Source organism: Phalacrocorax aristotelis, chromosome 11, assembly GCF_949628215.1.
Source record: "Phalacrocorax aristotelis chromosome 11, bGulAri2.1, whole genome shotgun sequence".
Classification (NCBI taxonomy): domain Eukaryota; kingdom Metazoa; phylum Chordata; class Aves; order Suliformes; family Phalacrocoracidae; genus Phalacrocorax; species Phalacrocorax aristotelis.
In genome coordinates this window covers 7,861,706-7,877,792 of record NC_134286.1, presented here as the reverse complement: position 1 = coordinate 7,877,792, position 16,087 = coordinate 7,861,706, and the positions used below count along the sequence as shown (strand labels likewise).

At 63.2% G+C, this 16,087-nt stretch overlaps 2 protein-coding genes across 7 annotated transcripts; one reads left to right on the top strand and one right to left on the bottom strand.

The window, feature by feature from the left end:
• Window positions 1-795: 795 nt before the first annotated feature.
• Window positions 796-8,902, top strand: SYTL4 (synaptotagmin like 4). 5 transcript variants are annotated; one of them, XM_075106701.1, is made up of 17 exons: window positions 796-880; window positions 1,676-1,835; window positions 1,990-2,205; window positions 2,725-2,834; window positions 2,993-3,107; window positions 3,278-3,385; window positions 3,651-3,774; window positions 3,882-3,972; window positions 4,162-4,265; window positions 4,375-4,461; window positions 4,807-4,985; window positions 5,169-5,271; window positions 6,216-6,377; window positions 7,149-7,254; window positions 7,656-7,755; window positions 8,289-8,497; window positions 8,618-8,902. In XM_075106701.1, the coding sequence occupies exons 2-17, from the start codon at window positions 1,726-1,728 to the stop codon at window positions 8,758-8,760; spliced, it is 2,067 nt and encodes a 688-aa protein (XP_074962802.1). In that variant the 5' UTR covers window positions 796-880; window positions 1,676-1,725; the 3' UTR covers window positions 8,761-8,902. The 5 variants fall into 5 exon arrangements, with proteins under 5 accessions (XP_074962802.1, XP_074962805.1, XP_074962804.1 ...); XM_075106704.1 differs by having other exon boundaries at window positions 839-880; window positions 1,681-1,835; XM_075106703.1 differs by lacking the exon at window positions 796-880 and adding an exon at window positions 905-1,081.
• A 1,363-nt stretch (window positions 8,903-10,265) lies between these two features.
• SRPX2 (sushi repeat containing protein X-linked 2) lies at window positions 10,266-15,785 on the bottom strand. 2 transcript variants are annotated; one of them, XM_075106697.1, is made up of 10 exons: window positions 15,406-15,668; window positions 13,478-13,564; window positions 13,194-13,385; window positions 12,889-13,065; window positions 12,415-12,541; window positions 12,192-12,313; window positions 11,897-12,076; window positions 11,631-11,764; window positions 11,430-11,551; window positions 10,266-11,121 (listed from the first exon to the last, which is right to left on the bottom strand). In XM_075106697.1, exons 1-10 carry the CDS (start codon window positions 15,473-15,475, stop codon window positions 10,941-10,943), a joined length of 1,392 nt encoding a protein of 463 aa, XP_074962798.1. In that variant the 5' UTR covers window positions 15,476-15,668; the 3' UTR covers window positions 10,266-10,940. The 2 variants fall into 2 exon arrangements, with proteins under 2 accessions (XP_074962798.1, XP_074962799.1); XM_075106698.1 differs by lacking the exon at window positions 11,430-11,551 and having other exon boundaries at window positions 15,406-15,785.
• Between the last annotated feature and the right edge of the window lie 302 nt (window positions 15,786-16,087).

Below are 16,087 nucleotides of genomic sequence, written 5' to 3'. Positions count from 1 at the left end.
AGCTGTGTGTACCCCTGCTGCAGAGGAACCCCTGTCCGGGGAGGCAGCTCCCATGGATTTTCCCTCGTGTAGGTGTCCCATCTCCTCCCACAGGGCTGTGAACCTCTGTCTCTCCCTGTTCCATGGTGGGGAGTCCTGGGACGCAGCTGGAAGCATGGGCAGAGCTGCTCCCTCACATTCACTTCAGGGCTGCTCCCAGCCAGCCTCCCACACAGCCCCGCTGTCGTGCGTGGCAAGAAGCCACCTCCCCACGGACGTGAGCCCCACGCCTTGCCCTGGCTCGTGTGCTTATTGTTTTCCTGTTGCTTGTGCTGTTGCGGGCAGGGTGCGAGGGGCCCTGTTGGGCCCGTATCTCTGCCCGTGAAGGACAAGGGCAGAGGCTGGAGCCTTGCGGCCGGGCCGTCCTCAGCTGCGGGCTGAGCGGGGGGCCGGGAGGACCCCACGCGTGTCTCAGTCCCCCGCCTCCCGGCGTGCTGGGCACCCCAGGGACACCGGGAGGGCACCCCAGCAGTGCGGGTGGCTGCAGGCTTTGTGCTACCCTGTGTGTGCTCTTTGGGAGGAGCTGCCGGGGCAGCAGGGGCAGAGCGCCCGGCTCCAGGCACCGAGCGGGGCTCTGCCCAGCCGGGCCGGGGGGGGGGGTGGGTGGGGAGGGGGGCGGAGAGCAGCCCGAGGGCTGGGGCCACGGCGCTGGGGCTCGGGACCGTCCCCGGGGGCCGGGACCTCCAGGGGAAGGGGCTGCTGGCCCCGGCGGGGGCGGGGGCTGGCCGGGCGCCGCCTCTCGTCGGGGATACAGGTGTGGCGGGCGCGGCCCCTTTAAGGAGGCGGCACCACCCCCCCCTCCCCCGCCGCTGTTGGGAGGCGCTGGCCGGAGCCGCGGCAGGTACCGGGGGGGGAGGGAGGGACCGACCCACCCCGGTGTCCCAGGGGCTGCGCTGCGACCGTCGTGCTACCGGCCGTGGCCCGTCCCCCCAGCGGAGGGGAGCCCGGGGTCTGGCCCACCGCCTCCCTCGCCCCCGGGGCGCGGCTGCGGGGACAGGAAAGTCCCTCCCGCCGGGAACTGCCGCTTCCAGCCGCCATCCCGGTTCGCCGGTGCCGCCGCCCCGGGCGGGGGGGGGGGGGGGAGCGAGGAGCGGGAGGTGTCCCGAGTGAGGCTGCAGACCCCCGAGCGGGTCTCTCCGGGAGCGCGGCTCTGCCCGGCTCCGTCGGGGCCGGGGCTGCCGGGGCCGCCCGGCGTCCGGCCGTCCGCACCCGCGGCGCCTCCGGGCCGGATCCCGCTCCCGCTCCCGCCGCTGCTGCGGCCGCGCCTCCGCGCCCCGGCTGCTCCCGGGGCGGGGGGTGAGAGCAGCGTTCCGAGCCTGGGGCTCATTCGTGCGTGCAGCAGCCCGGGGGATGCCCGGCGGTGCTGGGCGTCAGCCCCGGTCCCACGGAGCCGGCTGAGGGCACCGGGGCGGCGGGGCTGGCAGACGGCCGACAGCCCGGGCCGCGGGCAGGGCCGCCGCGGTGGCGGCGCGGGCGCTCGGGGCGCCCAGGCGGTGTCGAGGGTGCGGTGATCCGGGCTGGGGGGGCGGCAGCCGGCCCTGCCCCGGGGTGCGGGCATGGGGCACCCGGCAGAGCTGGGCTCAGGTGGGGCTGCGAGCCCGTGACGCGGCCCTGCTGAGCTCTGCCTTGCTCCTAGCTCAGGCGCGTCCGGTTGTCGAGCGAGGGTGAGCGATCTGGGACGGGGCGATGTCGGAGGCTGTGGATCTGTCCTTTTTGTCGGATGTGGAGAGGGATTTGATCCTGCAAGTCCTGCAGCGCGATGAGGAGCTCCGCAAAGTGGAGGAGAGGAGAATCAGGTGAGGACATGGCTGGGGCCAGGCAGGGCGCTGGTTTCCCTGCTGTGCTCCAAAAGTGGATGGAGGGGTGAGGGCACGGGCGATGGGGCTGGGGTAGCAGCTCTGCCCCAGCCCGGGGTCCCGGCGTGGCTCTGACGTGTCGGGGTCTGAACAGGCGCCTGAAGAATGAGCTGCTGGAGATCCGGCGCAAGGGGGCCAAGAGGGGCAGCCAGCGCTACAGCGAGCGGACGTGCGCCCGCTGCCAGCAGAGCCTGGGCCGCGTCAGCCCTAAGGCCAACACCTGCCGGGGCTGCAACCACTTGGTGTGTCGGGACTGCCGTTCCTACGGCCCCAACAGCTCCTGGCGCTGCAAAGTCTGTGCCAAGGAGGCGTGAGTACCCGGGGACAAGTGGCCGGGACTTTCTGGGCACTCCTGCTGTCCCTTTCCTCCTTCCAGTCACCCCAGCTTGATGCCCCATGGCCAACGTTTCCTAGCTCAGCACAAGGGCAGCTGTCTCTGCTGTCACTTCCCGGGGTGGGCGCCCATGGTTGGGTGACGGAGAACAGGGTCATGCCCCACTCTGGGGTCTCCTTCATGCCCACTGCACTCCTTTAGCCCCCACTTGACTCCGGCATCCCCCCACGCCCCTCAGGCATCCTGTCTTTCAAGCACTCCAGGTTTCTTCCTTCTCGGCCTCCCCTGTCCTACAAAAACTGCCTTCCTTCTGTATTTGCTGGGGATGTAGCTGGCCCCATCGTCTACCCAGTGCTCTGTGCCCAGCCACCTGCTGGATGTGCCCACTGTGCCTGTGCTCTCCCTTGCTGGTAGCAGCACTGAGGGTGGGGTTGGGGTGCAGGGAGCAGGTCCCTGCTGCCCCTGACTACACCCCACTGCCTCCCTGCCCTGCAGTGAGCTGAAAAAGACGACGGGTGACTGGTTCTACGACCAGAGGGTCAACCGCTTTGCCAACCGGCTGGGCAGCGACATGGTGCGGCTGTCCCTGCGGCACAAGTCAGCAGGTAGGGGTGCCACAGCAATGCCTTCTCCCACAGCATGGCCCTCTGGGATGCTCCGGCTTTCCCTGGTGTGCCTCTGTCCAGTGCAGAGTTGTGTGGGAGCAGCTCCTGCTCCTGGCAGTGAGCTTGTAGCAATGGTCCTCCCAGTGCCTCTCTTCCAGCCAGCAAAAGAGAGACTGTGGGACAAACCCTCCTCCAGAAAGCCCAGCTCGGTGAGCCCAAAGGCTCCTCCACAGTCCAGCAGCAGAGCCCCCGGGCACCCCGGGAGGGGCCCAGGTGAGGATCCCTGCCATCTCGCCATCTCCCCCACTCCGGGTGCCAGCCCTCGCCTGCTGCAGGGACGGGAGGGACGCTGACGCCCAGCTCGGATCGTTGGTGGCACAGAAATTCTCTCAGACCAGCTTCCTCGCCAAACAGGACATACCTGTGGTTTTGTTTGTCTGCAGTTTGTTTCTGGATGCCTCAGACCCTCGGGATGGTAAAAGTGACACAGAGTCCATGGAAAACATGAGCCTGGATGGCTACAGATCTAGTCCCGGTGGCGTGGGGGGCAGGTGAGGGGCTCCCTCGGTGGTTTGCCCTTGGCAAGGCTGGCCTGGCAGAGGATGAGGACCTTTGTATCAAGTGCATTTTTCTCGGTCTAGAGAGGGGGAGTGGGGTCCTCTGGCTGGGCTGAAACCTGTCCCTGGGCAGGCAGGTCCTCTGCTGCCTAGGCTAGGGTGCTCCAGGGAGTTTATGGGGAGACAGTGCTTCCTGGCCAGCGTTTGCTCTTCCAGCCTTGCTCTTGGCCTGGGTCAGACCTTTCTGCATCCTCGGCAGGAGTAACTCCCTGGAGAGAGCCGCCCCTCTCAGAGATGGAAAACAGGTTGCTACACCAGCAGGACCTGCTGCCTCCAGCCTGACCCTCCCTCTCCGCTCCAAAAACACATTCTCCGATGGACGGGTGCGTGCCGCTGCTCCAGCAGGCTCAGCCCTGTCCTGGGGCGCGGGGCTGTGAGCCCTGTGGGGTGGCCTGTCCTGCCCTGCTCTGAAGGGACCTTTCCTCCCCAGGATGTCACCGTGGGGAGCCGCAGCAGCACCTTGGTGGATGAGCATGAAACAATATTCAAGAAGAATCCCCGGCGGGTGGTGAGGCCTGCAGGTGAGAGTTGCGCGGGTGCAGGGGGGTTTTGGTGCCAACGTGGCAGGGGGGTGGCGACCGCTTCTGGGGCTGCAGTGAGCGCTCGGTGTGGATGGGAGAGGCTGGGGCAGCCCTTTGCTTGAGAGAGCAGCAGGGCTCTGGTAGTCCTGCACTGTGTCGCTGCCTCCCGCCTCACCATCTCTCATGCAGACTACACCAAGTCGGTGATCGACCTGCGCCCGGAGGACTTTGCGGGGGAAGGCAGCTCTTTGGGGGACAGGAGCAAGTCGGTCCCCGGCCTCAACATGGAGCTGGTGAGACCCTCGGTGTGCCACGGAGCTGACTGCCAGGTGGAGGAGCCGGCTGCCTGGCCGGACATGCCACGCTGTGCCCTACACAGGCAGCTCGTCTCTCTGCTTGCAGGAGGAGGAAGAGGAGGACATCGATAACCTGGTGGAGATCCATCGGCAGAGGGTGGCGCGGGGCAGCATGCGCAGCGGCACCTCCTTGGTGAGTCCCTGTGGCACGGCTGTGCTCTGCGCCGCAGGAAGGAATGCTGGAGAAGGGCAGCGCCGGCTGGTTGGGTGGGAGGGAGGCAGGGTGGGCAGCTCCTGGGGTGCAGGGGCAAGAGCTTGGGGTGTGGTGCCTTCCTCCCCTTGAAGGGAATTGAAATGTGGAGACCCAGCTCTCTTCCAGGGAGCCTGTGTGCAGGTGGGAGGCACTCGGCAGCCAACCCCAGCTGCGGAGGGGTGAGAGAGGGGCTGTGCAGAGGAGGTGTGGGGAGTAGCCTTGCTGAGGATGAAGAGGGACCCACCAAGCGATGCTGCCCTGGCTCAGCCCTGCCGTGTCTTCCAGAGCACGCTGGGGAGCATGGTCAGCATTTACAGTGAGGCCGGTGACTTTGGCAACGTTGCGGTCACTGGTGGAATCTCCTTTTCCCTGAGCTACGAGGAGAAGACGCAGACCTTGTTCATACACGTGAAGGAGTGTCGCCAGCTAGCCTACGGGGACGAGGGCAAGAAGCGCTCCAACCCGTGAGAGCCGGGGAGGGGGGTGATGGCCGGTGGCAGCTCTGGTGGTGCTCAGCTGGGTTGTGGGGTGCCCACCAGAGCAGGGAGCTGCAAGTGGGGAGGGGTCTTTGTGAGGCAGGAGGTTTGGGGTTGTCCTGGGGGGCTAGGGGAAGGGTGGGGTGAAATGCTGCCTGCTCCTCCCGTCAGGTACGTGAAGACCTACCTCCTGCCAGACAAATCCCGGCAAGGAAAACGCAAGACAACCATCAAACGCAACACCATCAACCCCCTGTACAATGAGCTGCTGAAGGTGAGTGGGGACGGGCTGGGCACAACCTGCTCCCTGCTGTGGGGCTGGGCAGGCACTTGGCCCTGGCACTGCCGCTGGAACAAACCAGGGGATGGATGGGCTGCAGAGGAGGCTGTTCCTCCAAACACCCTCCACATACCCCCCCAGGTGGGGGCTCTGCAGAGGACCCATGCCCAGACGCTGCACCCTGAAAGCGGGAAAAACCCACTCCCAGGCTGGGTCACTGCTCTGGTGTGGCTGTGGTGTCAAGCCCCAGGTACCACGGTGGGGTGGTGGCACAGCTGCAGATGTGAATGTGTGTCCTGGCTCCTGTGGCACCCCCCACAGCCAGGGGCCTTTTGCCTATCCTGGGACAATGCTTTCCTAAGAAGGCGGCTCCTGGGCCGTTGCAGGCAGGCTACAGTGGTGGGAGGGTGGGCAGCATGGCTGCAGAGGCAGAGATAAGGCAGTTCTGGGCCCCAGGGCAGAGTCACTTGGCGCTGCCCTTCACGGTCCCTGCTGCAGCCACCACAGGGTGGTGGGAAGGGCTGGCTCCACCCCTGAGCTTGGCAGTGTGTCGCTGAGGCCAGGCACTCTCCAGACAGGAGGGAAGTGGGAATGGTGGTTGGGTTTCCAGGCTCTCACAGCCCTGGGTTTGCTGAGGTCTCGCACTCTGACCACTTGAGGCTTGGTAGGATGGGGTGGATGGATGCCATAAGTCCTGGTCCTGGCTCTGCATGGGCTCTGAGGATCATTTGTCTGGAGACACGGGCTCCAGCATCACTTCCCCAGGACCTTGAGGTTTCAGCAGGCTTGGAAAGGAAGACAAAGTCTCCTGTGTGCATCCATTGCCCCTCAAACCTGTCCCCTCTTATGCTCGACAGCTGTGGCTGGTGGTGTATGCCAAGCCTGTCCCTCGCCTGGCACTGTCTGATCACCGGTGGTTTTCCTGTGTCTCTTCCTAGTATGAGATTAACAAGTCCCTCCTGCTTGCAAGGACGCTGCAGTTCTCGGTCTGGCACTACGATCGCTTTGGCCGAAACACGTTCCTGGGGGAGGCGGAGGTCCCGCTGGATGCCTGGAACTTCGAGAGCCACCTGGAGGAGTTTCTGCCCCTGCACGGAAAGGTGCTGGCCCTGCAACCCCAGCCCGGCTGCCCGCAGCAGCCTCCCTTGCCTGGCCCTGTCCCAGGGGGTGGCCCTCAGTGGGCAGAGGGGCATAGAGACCTTGGCTGACAGCTGCCAAAAGGCTTGCCCCAAATCAAATCTTGGAGAAATTAAGACCTCGGAGCAGATAGCACAGTAGTAAAAAAGGGGTAGATCTTCTGCCTTAAGCCTAGCTTCCTTCCTCCTTCTCAGTATATCCCCTATGGGATGCAGTGGGATGTCTCTGCCCCATAGATATTTTCATTCTGCTTGCTTGATTGCTCCAAGAGTGCAGCTCTTCCCAGCTCCCTGCTCCAGCCAGGAGGAATTGGAGCCAACTTCAGGGAAACAAATGGGGGAAATTGTCTTGGACATCCTGCTGTGGGCTGCAGAGATGAGCAGTGAGGGCCTTCATGCAGCTTGATGGCAACAGCAGATGCTGCTGGACTTAAGTCTGGTTCTCTTGACTAGCTTGTACTGTGGGCAATGCTGGGGCTTGAGCAGCTTGTGGAAACCCCTGAATAGAGTTTTCTTAGAGAGCTGTTGAGCTAAAGTAGGATCCCAAAGGAACTGGTCTGAGTCTGTCCTGGTGATGCTAGGGAGGGCTTACAGGCATTTGTGCCGGCTAAATCACCTCTAGGAGGTGGCCCAGCTCTTTGGCCCAACGCGGGGAGTTGCTGCATGCAAGCCAGGCTATCACCATGTCCACATTGGCCTCTCTAGCAGTGTCTGATAAGCCTTGCCTCTTTGCAGGTTGGGGCGGATGCTGCTGGTCTCCACCAGTACAAGGGGGAGCTGGTCGTCTCCATGAAGTACATCCCTTCTTCCAAGCACCCTGGGGCTGGGAGTGGCAGGAAGGGTGAGTGCTGGAGCTCCAGGATCTCTGTGTAGCCTCCAGGACCTGCCCATGGCCATGCGAGCTGGGTCTGGGTAGGTTTCTTGAGTGGTGCCACTGCAGCCTTCTCTGCAACACCTGTAAGGCTGCTCTGGGTCAGGGCAGGCTTGTTTGTCCTCAGGATGGCTGAGCAGTCCCAGTGCTTTCCTGGGGCTGGACCAGGCTGGACTATCGGGCCCTGCATGGGGCAATTGCCTGCCTTTGCCTCAGCAGGCAGGGCCAGTAAGGGAAGGAGGCAGGAGGAGATACCAGCTGGGGATCTCTACCTGCCTCTGCAATGAAGGCTGTTCAGCAGGACCTTCCCAGAAGTTAGTGGTGCTGGAAATTAAGGTTGATTAATTTTTGCTGTGTTGGGTTTTATCTAGGCAAAAGTGGGGAAGGAGGTGAGCTCCAGGTCTGGATCAAAGAAGCCAAGAACCTCACGGCTGCCAAATCCGGGGGAACCTCAGACAGCTTTGTCAAGGGGTGAGTGTGGGTCCTGGGCGGGGGGGGTCAATGAAGGCACTGTCCTTCCTGGCTGCATTCCAGAGCTGCCTCGAGGAGGGACGGGTCTCTCCGCTAGCTGCCCCCTGCTGCCGATGTTGGTACCCTGAAAATTCCTGTCTGCCCGACTGCCTGGAGACAAGTGTCTCCTGGTAGCAAGCACTCCCCTGGGTTTTGGCCAGCTGAGAGGTTGCAGTGGGAGGCTGCTTGCAGGGCGTGGCTCCAGCTAGCATCACATCTTCCCAGAGGTCAACAAGCTACTGGGCAGTGTGGCTGGGGGCAAGCAGGCGACGGTCCTTGCCCTCTCCCCTCCATAGACCACCTGTGGTCTGCCGGGTGGCTTTTCAGGAGTCGGGGCAGAGGCCCAGCCTCTTGCAGACCATTGTGGGTCTTCTTGGGCCATGTCAGGGAAGGTGGGCTCCAGACCCCAGGTGCTGGGATGCTGAGGTGCCCCAGCCCCTGGTGCAGAAGGCAGTTGTACGCGTGCTGCTAACCCCAGGGGCTGCTGCCCCCAGCTACCTCCTGCCACACAAAAACAAAGCCTCCAAGAGGAAGACACCTGTGGTGAAGAAGACCCTGAACCCTCATTACAACCACACCTTTGTCTACAATGGCATCAACCCCGAGGATCTGCAGCACATCTGTCTGGAGCTGACAGTCTGGGACCGGGAGCCGCTGTCCAGCAACGACTTCCTTGGGGGTGTCCGTCTGGGGGTGGGCAATGGTGAGGAGCCCTGGGGTCCCATCAAACCCTGGGGACAAGCAGCCTTGCTTGGGGCTGCCCCACTGCAGGCAGGAGGGTGCTCTGGCAGTGACTTCTGCCCACGTCCATCCTTTCTCCCAGGCATGAGCAATGGGCAGGCTGTGGACTGGATGGACTCCATGGGCGAGGAGCTGAACCTGTGGCAGAAGATGCGCCAGTACCCAGGCTCATGGGCGGAGGGGACGCTCCAGCTCCGGTCCACCATGGCCAAGCTGAGGCCATAGGCTGTGGCACCAGCATGGGGAGTCAGCTGAGGGCTGGCACTGCTGCTCAAGAGCTGCACTCGCAGCACAGCCTGGCAGGGCTGCCAAACATGGTTATTTTTTTTGCTTATACTTTAATAAACATGACCTTCTCTAAACAGGCTTGGGCAGAAAGTCTTCTTGGCCTCACTTTGTTTAAAGGGTTTCCTTTTGTCTTAGGCTTTGCACTAACTTTAAGGCTGAAGTAGAGTCCTTGTGGACCCTCCCTTCTTCCCCCCAGGCAAAATGCTTTGAAATGTGGTTGGGTTTTTCCTTCTTACCATTCTTCTTCCTCCCACCCCCTCTGTTTCACAGACAGCTCCCTTGCCCTCCCCACCCTCCTCCCACAGCATGCTGCTGGTTCCAGGACAGGGGCATCTGTGGACAGCCCAGCCCCAGCCCTGGCTGCAGGGCTGAGACAGAGCCACATGCAGGGTCAGCTCTGGGGGCTGGGGATAGTGGCCCGCAGGAAGGATTTGTTTCATAGAATCATAAAATGTCCTGAGTTGGAAGGGCCCCACAAGGATCATCGAGTGCCACTCCTGTCCCTGCACAGGACAACCCCAAATTCACACCATGTCTCCGAGGGCCTTGTCCAAGTGCTTCTTCAATATTTCCAGCCTTGGTGCTGTGATGCCTCCCTGGGGAGCCTGTTCCAGGGCTCCACCGCCCTCGGGGGGAAGAGCCTTTTCCTAATAGCCAACCTAACCATCCCCTGGCACATCTCCCCGCCATTGCCTCGGGTCCTGTTGTTGGTCACCAGAGAGAAATCAGTGCCTGCCCCTCCTCTGTAGACCGCAATGAGGTCTCCCCTCAGTCTCATGTTCTCCAGGCTGAACCATGGCCAAGTGACTTTAGCTGCTCCTCATACAGTTTCCCCTCTAAACCCTTCACCAACTTCACACCCCTCCTCTGGACACTCTCCAGTAGCTTTATATCTTTAATGTCCTGTGGTGCCCAACACTGCACCCAGCACACCAGGTGAGCCTGCCCCAGAGCAGAGCAGGACAATCCCCTCCCTCACCCGGCTGCAATGCAGGGCTTCATGCACCCCAGGACATGGTTGGCCCTCTTGGCTGCCAGGGCACGCTGTTGGCTTGTGTTCAACTTGCCATTGACCAGAACCCCCACGTCTCTGCAGAGCTGCTCCCCAGCCTCCCGTGCACCAGCCTCTCTGTACAGCCAGGGCTGCCGTGCCCCAGGGGCAAAATCCGGCACTTGCCCTTGTTAAGCTTCATACGGTTGGTGATTGCCCGGCTCTCTAATTTGTCTGGAGCTTGCTACAGGGCTTCTCTGCTCTCAAGAGCATCAACAGCTCCTCCCAATTTCGTGGTGTCAGCAAACTTAATTAGTATTCCTTCAAGTCCTGCATCCAAGTCATTTATGAAGACATTAAAGAGTACTGGCCCTAAGATGCATCCCTGCGGATCCATCCATGCCCTAAGATGTTTCCCGGGCCTCTCTGCGACACACCTTCTGCCAGCACAAAGTTTTATACAAATTTATTTGAGTTATTCTACTGCCAAAACAGTTCCCAGGAAGGGTTGCCCGTGGCTGGTGGAAGGGGTAGGGTGGGGATCGCAAGCCCTTGGGTGGGCTGCACAGTGGCTGGCTGCTACCGGCTTTGCTGAGCATGGGGCTGTTTGCTTTTACTAAAGGCTTTCTGGCAGGACCCTGGCAGCAGCACCTGCCTGGCAGGGCTGACCCCAGGTGGGGAAGGAGTGGGATCAGGTTGTGCATGGGGTGAGGACGGCCACAGGGAGGGTGAAACTGCTGCATTAGAGGCTGTTGCACTGCCTGCCCTGTCCACTCTCCTCTGCTCTGGCAGTCCAGTGCCTGGCTCCCCTATTTTCCCCTGCCCTGGGGTTTGAGTAGAGGCACTCCCATGCCTCCTGCCATGGTCCCAGCTGGGCTGAGCCATCCCACCCCACAGCCGGAGGCTGCTCCTGGCTGCTGGGCAGTGGGGACACTGCCGGCACATGGCCCCCATCCCTGTCCCTGCTCGCCATTGTGTGCCAGAGCAGCCGGAGAGGGGCTCCCCTTCCCCTGGAGGTCCTTGGCACTCTGGTCCTCCTCTATGGTGGGCGACTAGAAAAGCAGAAAGGAAGGTGTCCATCCCCTGAGGCCGGCGGTGGCAGAGGGGAGGTCTCCCTGGCACTGCCTCACTCGCAGGGGTCCCCGCTCTGCGCCCGCCGCGCCGCCTCCCGCTCGCTCAGCAGGTAGGTGTCGATGAAGACGAAGAGCTCATCGGGGCTGATGGGGAAGATGTAGCGCTCACGGTCAGCGCCCGCCTTGTCCAGCAGCACCGCATTGAAGTGGGAGCGGGTGAGGTGCAGGAACTGCCTGGGGGTGCAAGGGGGAGACGCTGGTCAGTGCTGGGGAGGCTGTGCGTTGGGGCTGAGCCTGCCCACCCCATGCAGTGGAGCTCAGATCCTCCTGGGTGGTGGCTCCCATCTCTTCCTTGGGGCTGTGAGCTCTGGGAGGGTCTGGGGATGCACTTGCCAGGGGTGTTCCTACATTGTACACGGCCTACCGGTGCTGCAGGAAGGGTCTGTCTGTGAACCCAGCTGCAACCTCATGCTTTGCCACCCCTGTCCCTGCTCCCCTCCTGCAGACACTGATCTCTGCAGGACAGCCCCCTGTCCCCCTACCTGAGCTCCTCAATGATGCCGAGGGACAGCTGGTGCTCCCGGATGCGACCCACCTCGTGCGGGGGCTGCCCCACCAGCTCGATGGTGGTGACGTGACGGAGGTCCAGCCCGCACGCAGCTTGCTGTGGGGAGGGAGGAGATGACAGGGTGCTGGGGGCGGGGTGTGGGAGGCAGGGTGGTGGGAGGGTCTCCTCTCCTCACCTGCAGCATGGAGATCTGCATCTTGTAGTGGCGGTTAGAGGGGTCAGGGGCCGAGATGACGAGGAGGCGGCGTTTCTCGTGGAACTGATCCAGCAGGCTGGCAGCTGAGTTCACGGCTGTGTTGATCTGCATGGCTGGGGTGAGAGGCCAGCGCATGGGGAGATGCTGTTTTGCGCCCCATCATCCCTTCCCCACCCCATCGCCCTGCTGGGCAGCATCCATCCCCGAGCACCAGGCATCATCATCCCCTGCCCCACACCACTTACGTGCACAAAGGGGCTGGGAGCCCGTCCACTGCTGGGTGGACTGGCAGACCCGCAGGGATGTGCCCTGGCGCTCGTAGCCCCCGTCGCACAGGTACTCGCAGGTGGCACCGTAGTTGTTGCCGTCAGAGGTGCAGGAGAGGTATCCGTTCTGCGGAGGCTTCAGGACAGGGCAGCGCCTCACTGTGATGAGGGAGGCTCGGTGAGGGCTGGGGGTGATGGGGCACAGCCCTGGCTGCGGGGCACAGAGCCCAGAGCTGGAGGGAGGGAGCCGGCACCCCCAGGGAGCCCATTTCACCTTGGACACGGATGCTGAACTTGCAGCTGGCTCGGTTGTATGCCTGGTCATGGGCAGTGTAGCGGATCACGTGCTCGCCTTCGGGGAATTCGGAGCCGGGCTCCGGGCCCCGTAGCATTACCCTGCACCCAGCAGATGGGTTTCTCTGTCAGGACGCTGGGAGGGGACGCCCAGAGTGGCCCCCAGCCCTTGCTGGCAGTGCCCACAGGGCCTCTGCCCTCACCTCTTGATGATGCCGTCAGCAGAGTCCTTCACGTGGGGGGGGTCCCAGTAGACGGTGGTGGTCAGCTTTCCTGGCTCAGCTATCCGCTCCCGGGAGTCCGGGCAGCGGATCTTGGGAGGCTCCATATCTGCCCGCCGGGAGAAGAGGGAGTTGGGGAGCCTGCGGGAGCTGGGCACTGGCCCTGGCGTTCAGTGGCCTAGGGGTGCTGTGCACAGCCCAGGCACCCCAGAGCCAGCAAGACCTGCTGTAATGCCAGCACTGAGTGCCCTGACCAATGTGCCCTGTACCAGCCCATGCTTCGGGGCTTACGGCACCTCGGGGAGCGGCAGGGACAGGAGTCCCAGGGCTGGGAGGTGTAAGACATCTGGCAATGCCTGGCTCAGGTGTGGGGGTGATATCTGCAGGCACCCCAGGGATGGAGGATGGCCTGACCCAGCAGCATGGGGCTGGGAGGATGGTAGGGTGAGAATTTACCTACACAGATTGGCTCGCTCCCGCTCCAGCGCCCATCCTCCATGCAGACACGGCTCCGGTCACCCTCCAGCTGGTAGCCGGGCAGGCAGGTGTAGTCGCAGCGGGAATCCATCTGTACGCCGGCTGAACACACATAGGAGCCCCGCAGCACCGCTGGCAGCACATGGCACCGGATTTCTGGGACAGAGGGAGCAAAAAGGGGAGGGAAGCGGCCGCCCAGCCATGCTAGTGAGCAGAGCACCCAGGTCTGGCCACCGCTGGTGCCTGCGGGGATGCTGGCAAGCTGATGGCCGGGGCACACTCACGTCGGCAGTACGCCATCCCGGACCACTGGCGGCTGGGCAGGCACTGGATGGCACTGCGTCCCACCAGCCGGTACCCACGGGCGCAGCTCAGCTCGCAGCGTGTCCCCAGGCTGCTGCGGTAGGACCCCCCCCGGGGCGAGTAGCAGGTGGCCTCTCCACGATGGATGTTGAGCGTTGCACACCATTGCGGGACTGCGGGAGAGAAGGGAGGTGAGGGGGGCACCCAGCCCTGCCATGCCTTGGTTTCCCCATGAGGACTTCAGGGATGGCTCTGGTGCCATTACCTCGGCGGTAGTCCAGGGCAGGCTCGGAGGGGGGTTCTTCCACATACACTTCATTGGTGTGGCTCTCAGCAGCATAGTAGCCGGACCCTGGGGAGGAGGGGAGAGACAAGGGGGCTGCGTGATCGTTTGTGGCCGCAACAGCACCCAGGTGACAATGCCTCCCAGGGCAGCTGCACCCTCCAGCCCCCAAACTTCCCACAACTCACAGCAAGCAATCCCATCCCCAGGCAGGCCCTGTCCTGCCATCCTTGGGGCTGCCATCAAGGGTTAAGCCAGGCAGACAGCGAGCCCAGTCCCCAGTGGCGTGGTGTACACTGGCACCAGCCCGCAGACTAAACAGAGGCAGGACCAGCCGTGGTTATGGCAGGAAACGGGTCCTGGCGCAGAGCAGGCTGGCACTAACCCCCAGCTTTGCGCTGCCAGGAAGTCCTCCTTCCACCCACTCCCATGGCTGTCCCCTGCCTGTCACCTTCCCATCCCAAGGGAAGGAAGCAAGCTGCCTCTCCTGCCCGTCCCAGTGGAGCCCCTGGCCAAGGCAAGGGAGGAGAGGCACGTCGCCCGGCCGGGGGGCTGGCGGGGATGCAGCTCGTGCGCCAGGGAAGGATGAAGCTGCTGGAGGGACGGTGCCGGAGGGGCTTGGCTGGAGCTGCTGGGCCCACGCCATCCGTACTGTGCAGAGGGGTCCCTGGCCCCATGGACGGGGGGAGGACAGCCTTGCACCATCCTTGCGGGCCACCCTCTGGCCCGCACCATGTCCCAATTGCAAGGGACCAGCGGGCACGGAGGGAGCCATGCAGGGGGAGAGGGCTGGCGCCCTTCCCTGTGGCCCCTCGGCCCTGCGGCGCCTCGGCCAGCCACGGCATTCCCCAGCACTGAGCTCACGTTTCCGCCGTATTTCCGCCAGGCCCCGCCAGTGCTGCCCCCTCCTCGCCGCCAGCCCACCCCACCGCAGTCCGAGCTCCGACATGACGGGGATGTTCAGCCTGGGAAGGGACCCCAGGCGAAGCGGCAGCCCTGCCGTTGCTGTACCCATCTTCCGTTCCCCTGCTCTGGGTTTTGGGAAGGGATGTCGCTGAGGCCAATCCAAGCAGCAGCCCCACCGTCACGGGGAGGAAACTCCATTACAAATCTTTCCGACATGAACTTTACTACAGAGCAACTCGCTGCCACTTCCCACAAGCTCTGTTAAGTCGCCCACTCCTTTCCACAAAGCCTTTTATCCCGACTGCCTTCCCACGCTGCCACGGCTGCCTTGAGGAGCGGAGGGGCCTGGGACGAGCGCAGGGCTGGCATCCATGGGGCCGGCAGTGGGGACCCGGGGGTCTGGCGAGCACTGGGGCCCCGGGGATGGGGTGTGCTGTGTCCCCGCAGGCAGATGTGCCGTTTAATTGCAATGTTCCCTTTTCGTGCAGGGGCTGCCTCTCCCTCCTCACCTGGGGCCAGCTCGCAGTCCTGGCTGCACTGGGCAGGAGCGTCCCCAGCCAGCTGTGCTGGCACTGCAGCAAGAGGATGGGGATGGGAGCAGGGGAGAGGGAACCCCACCAAACAGGGCGAGAGCTTTTGATCCTTGACCTGGCTGCCCAGCCACAGCGGGGGCTGGATCTGAGCACTCTGTCCAGGCAAACATCTGCTGGCCGATGGCCCCCCCGGGAGCAGGGAATCAACGGGAAAGTTGCTCCCGCAGGCAGGGGCGTGATGGAGAGGCTGGTTTTCCTTTTCTCTCTGGATGTCTCCCAGCACTCCCTCATGCCTCCCTGCACCCCGTAGCACACCCCCGCAGGCACCCCACAGCCCTCAGGCACCAATGCTCTCCCCCGCATCGCCGTACCAGGGCACACCTCCCTGCTGCAAGCCCCGCAAGGGGAGTAGAGCCCTGGAGGCTGCCCTCCCCAGGGAGCCCCGCTGTGCCCACACACCCCAGCACTCACCTTCGTGCCACGTGGATGACACCAGCCTGGCAAGGACAACCAGCAGGACAGAGGCTGCCTCCTGCGCCATGCCGGGGGGCCAGGGGGGCCAGGGGCCAGCCAGCCCGTCTGCTGTGCCGCGTCCAGGGGCAGCCGTGAGCCCCAGTGAGGACGGAGAGGGACTGGAAACGGGATGGCGGCCCCCTCCGTCGCCTTGTCACTGCACAGACGCCTGACCCTCCTGCCTGTCCTTGCTGCCTATGCTGAGCAAACCTACTTTTCCCTTCTGCTGCCCGTCCCAAACATTCAAAAGCCGTGAGTCAGGCCCAAAATGATGAGATTGTCAAAAATAATAAATTCCAGGATCACTCGTTTTCCAATGTACCTCCTGCTTCTCCGAGGCTTTAAAAGGTTGTCAGGTTCTTCTCTTTGCAAGCAGAAGAGCCAGGAGCCTATTTGGACACGGGATGGAGCGCGTGCCTGTGCCAGCCCTGCAGGACTCCCAAAATCGGGGTCCTGGGGGGGGGGGCCGAGGACAAAACCACAGGAACGAGGACCCTTTTTCTACCTCCTACCAGGAAGGAGGGAGAGACCTCGCTGCAGACGGCAGGCTCCGAAACCACTCTGGAGGCAAGTGATTCCAGCTGGGGTCTGTTTTCCAGCTGAAGTTCAGCCCCCGCGAAGCAGAGGTAATGAAGTGCGT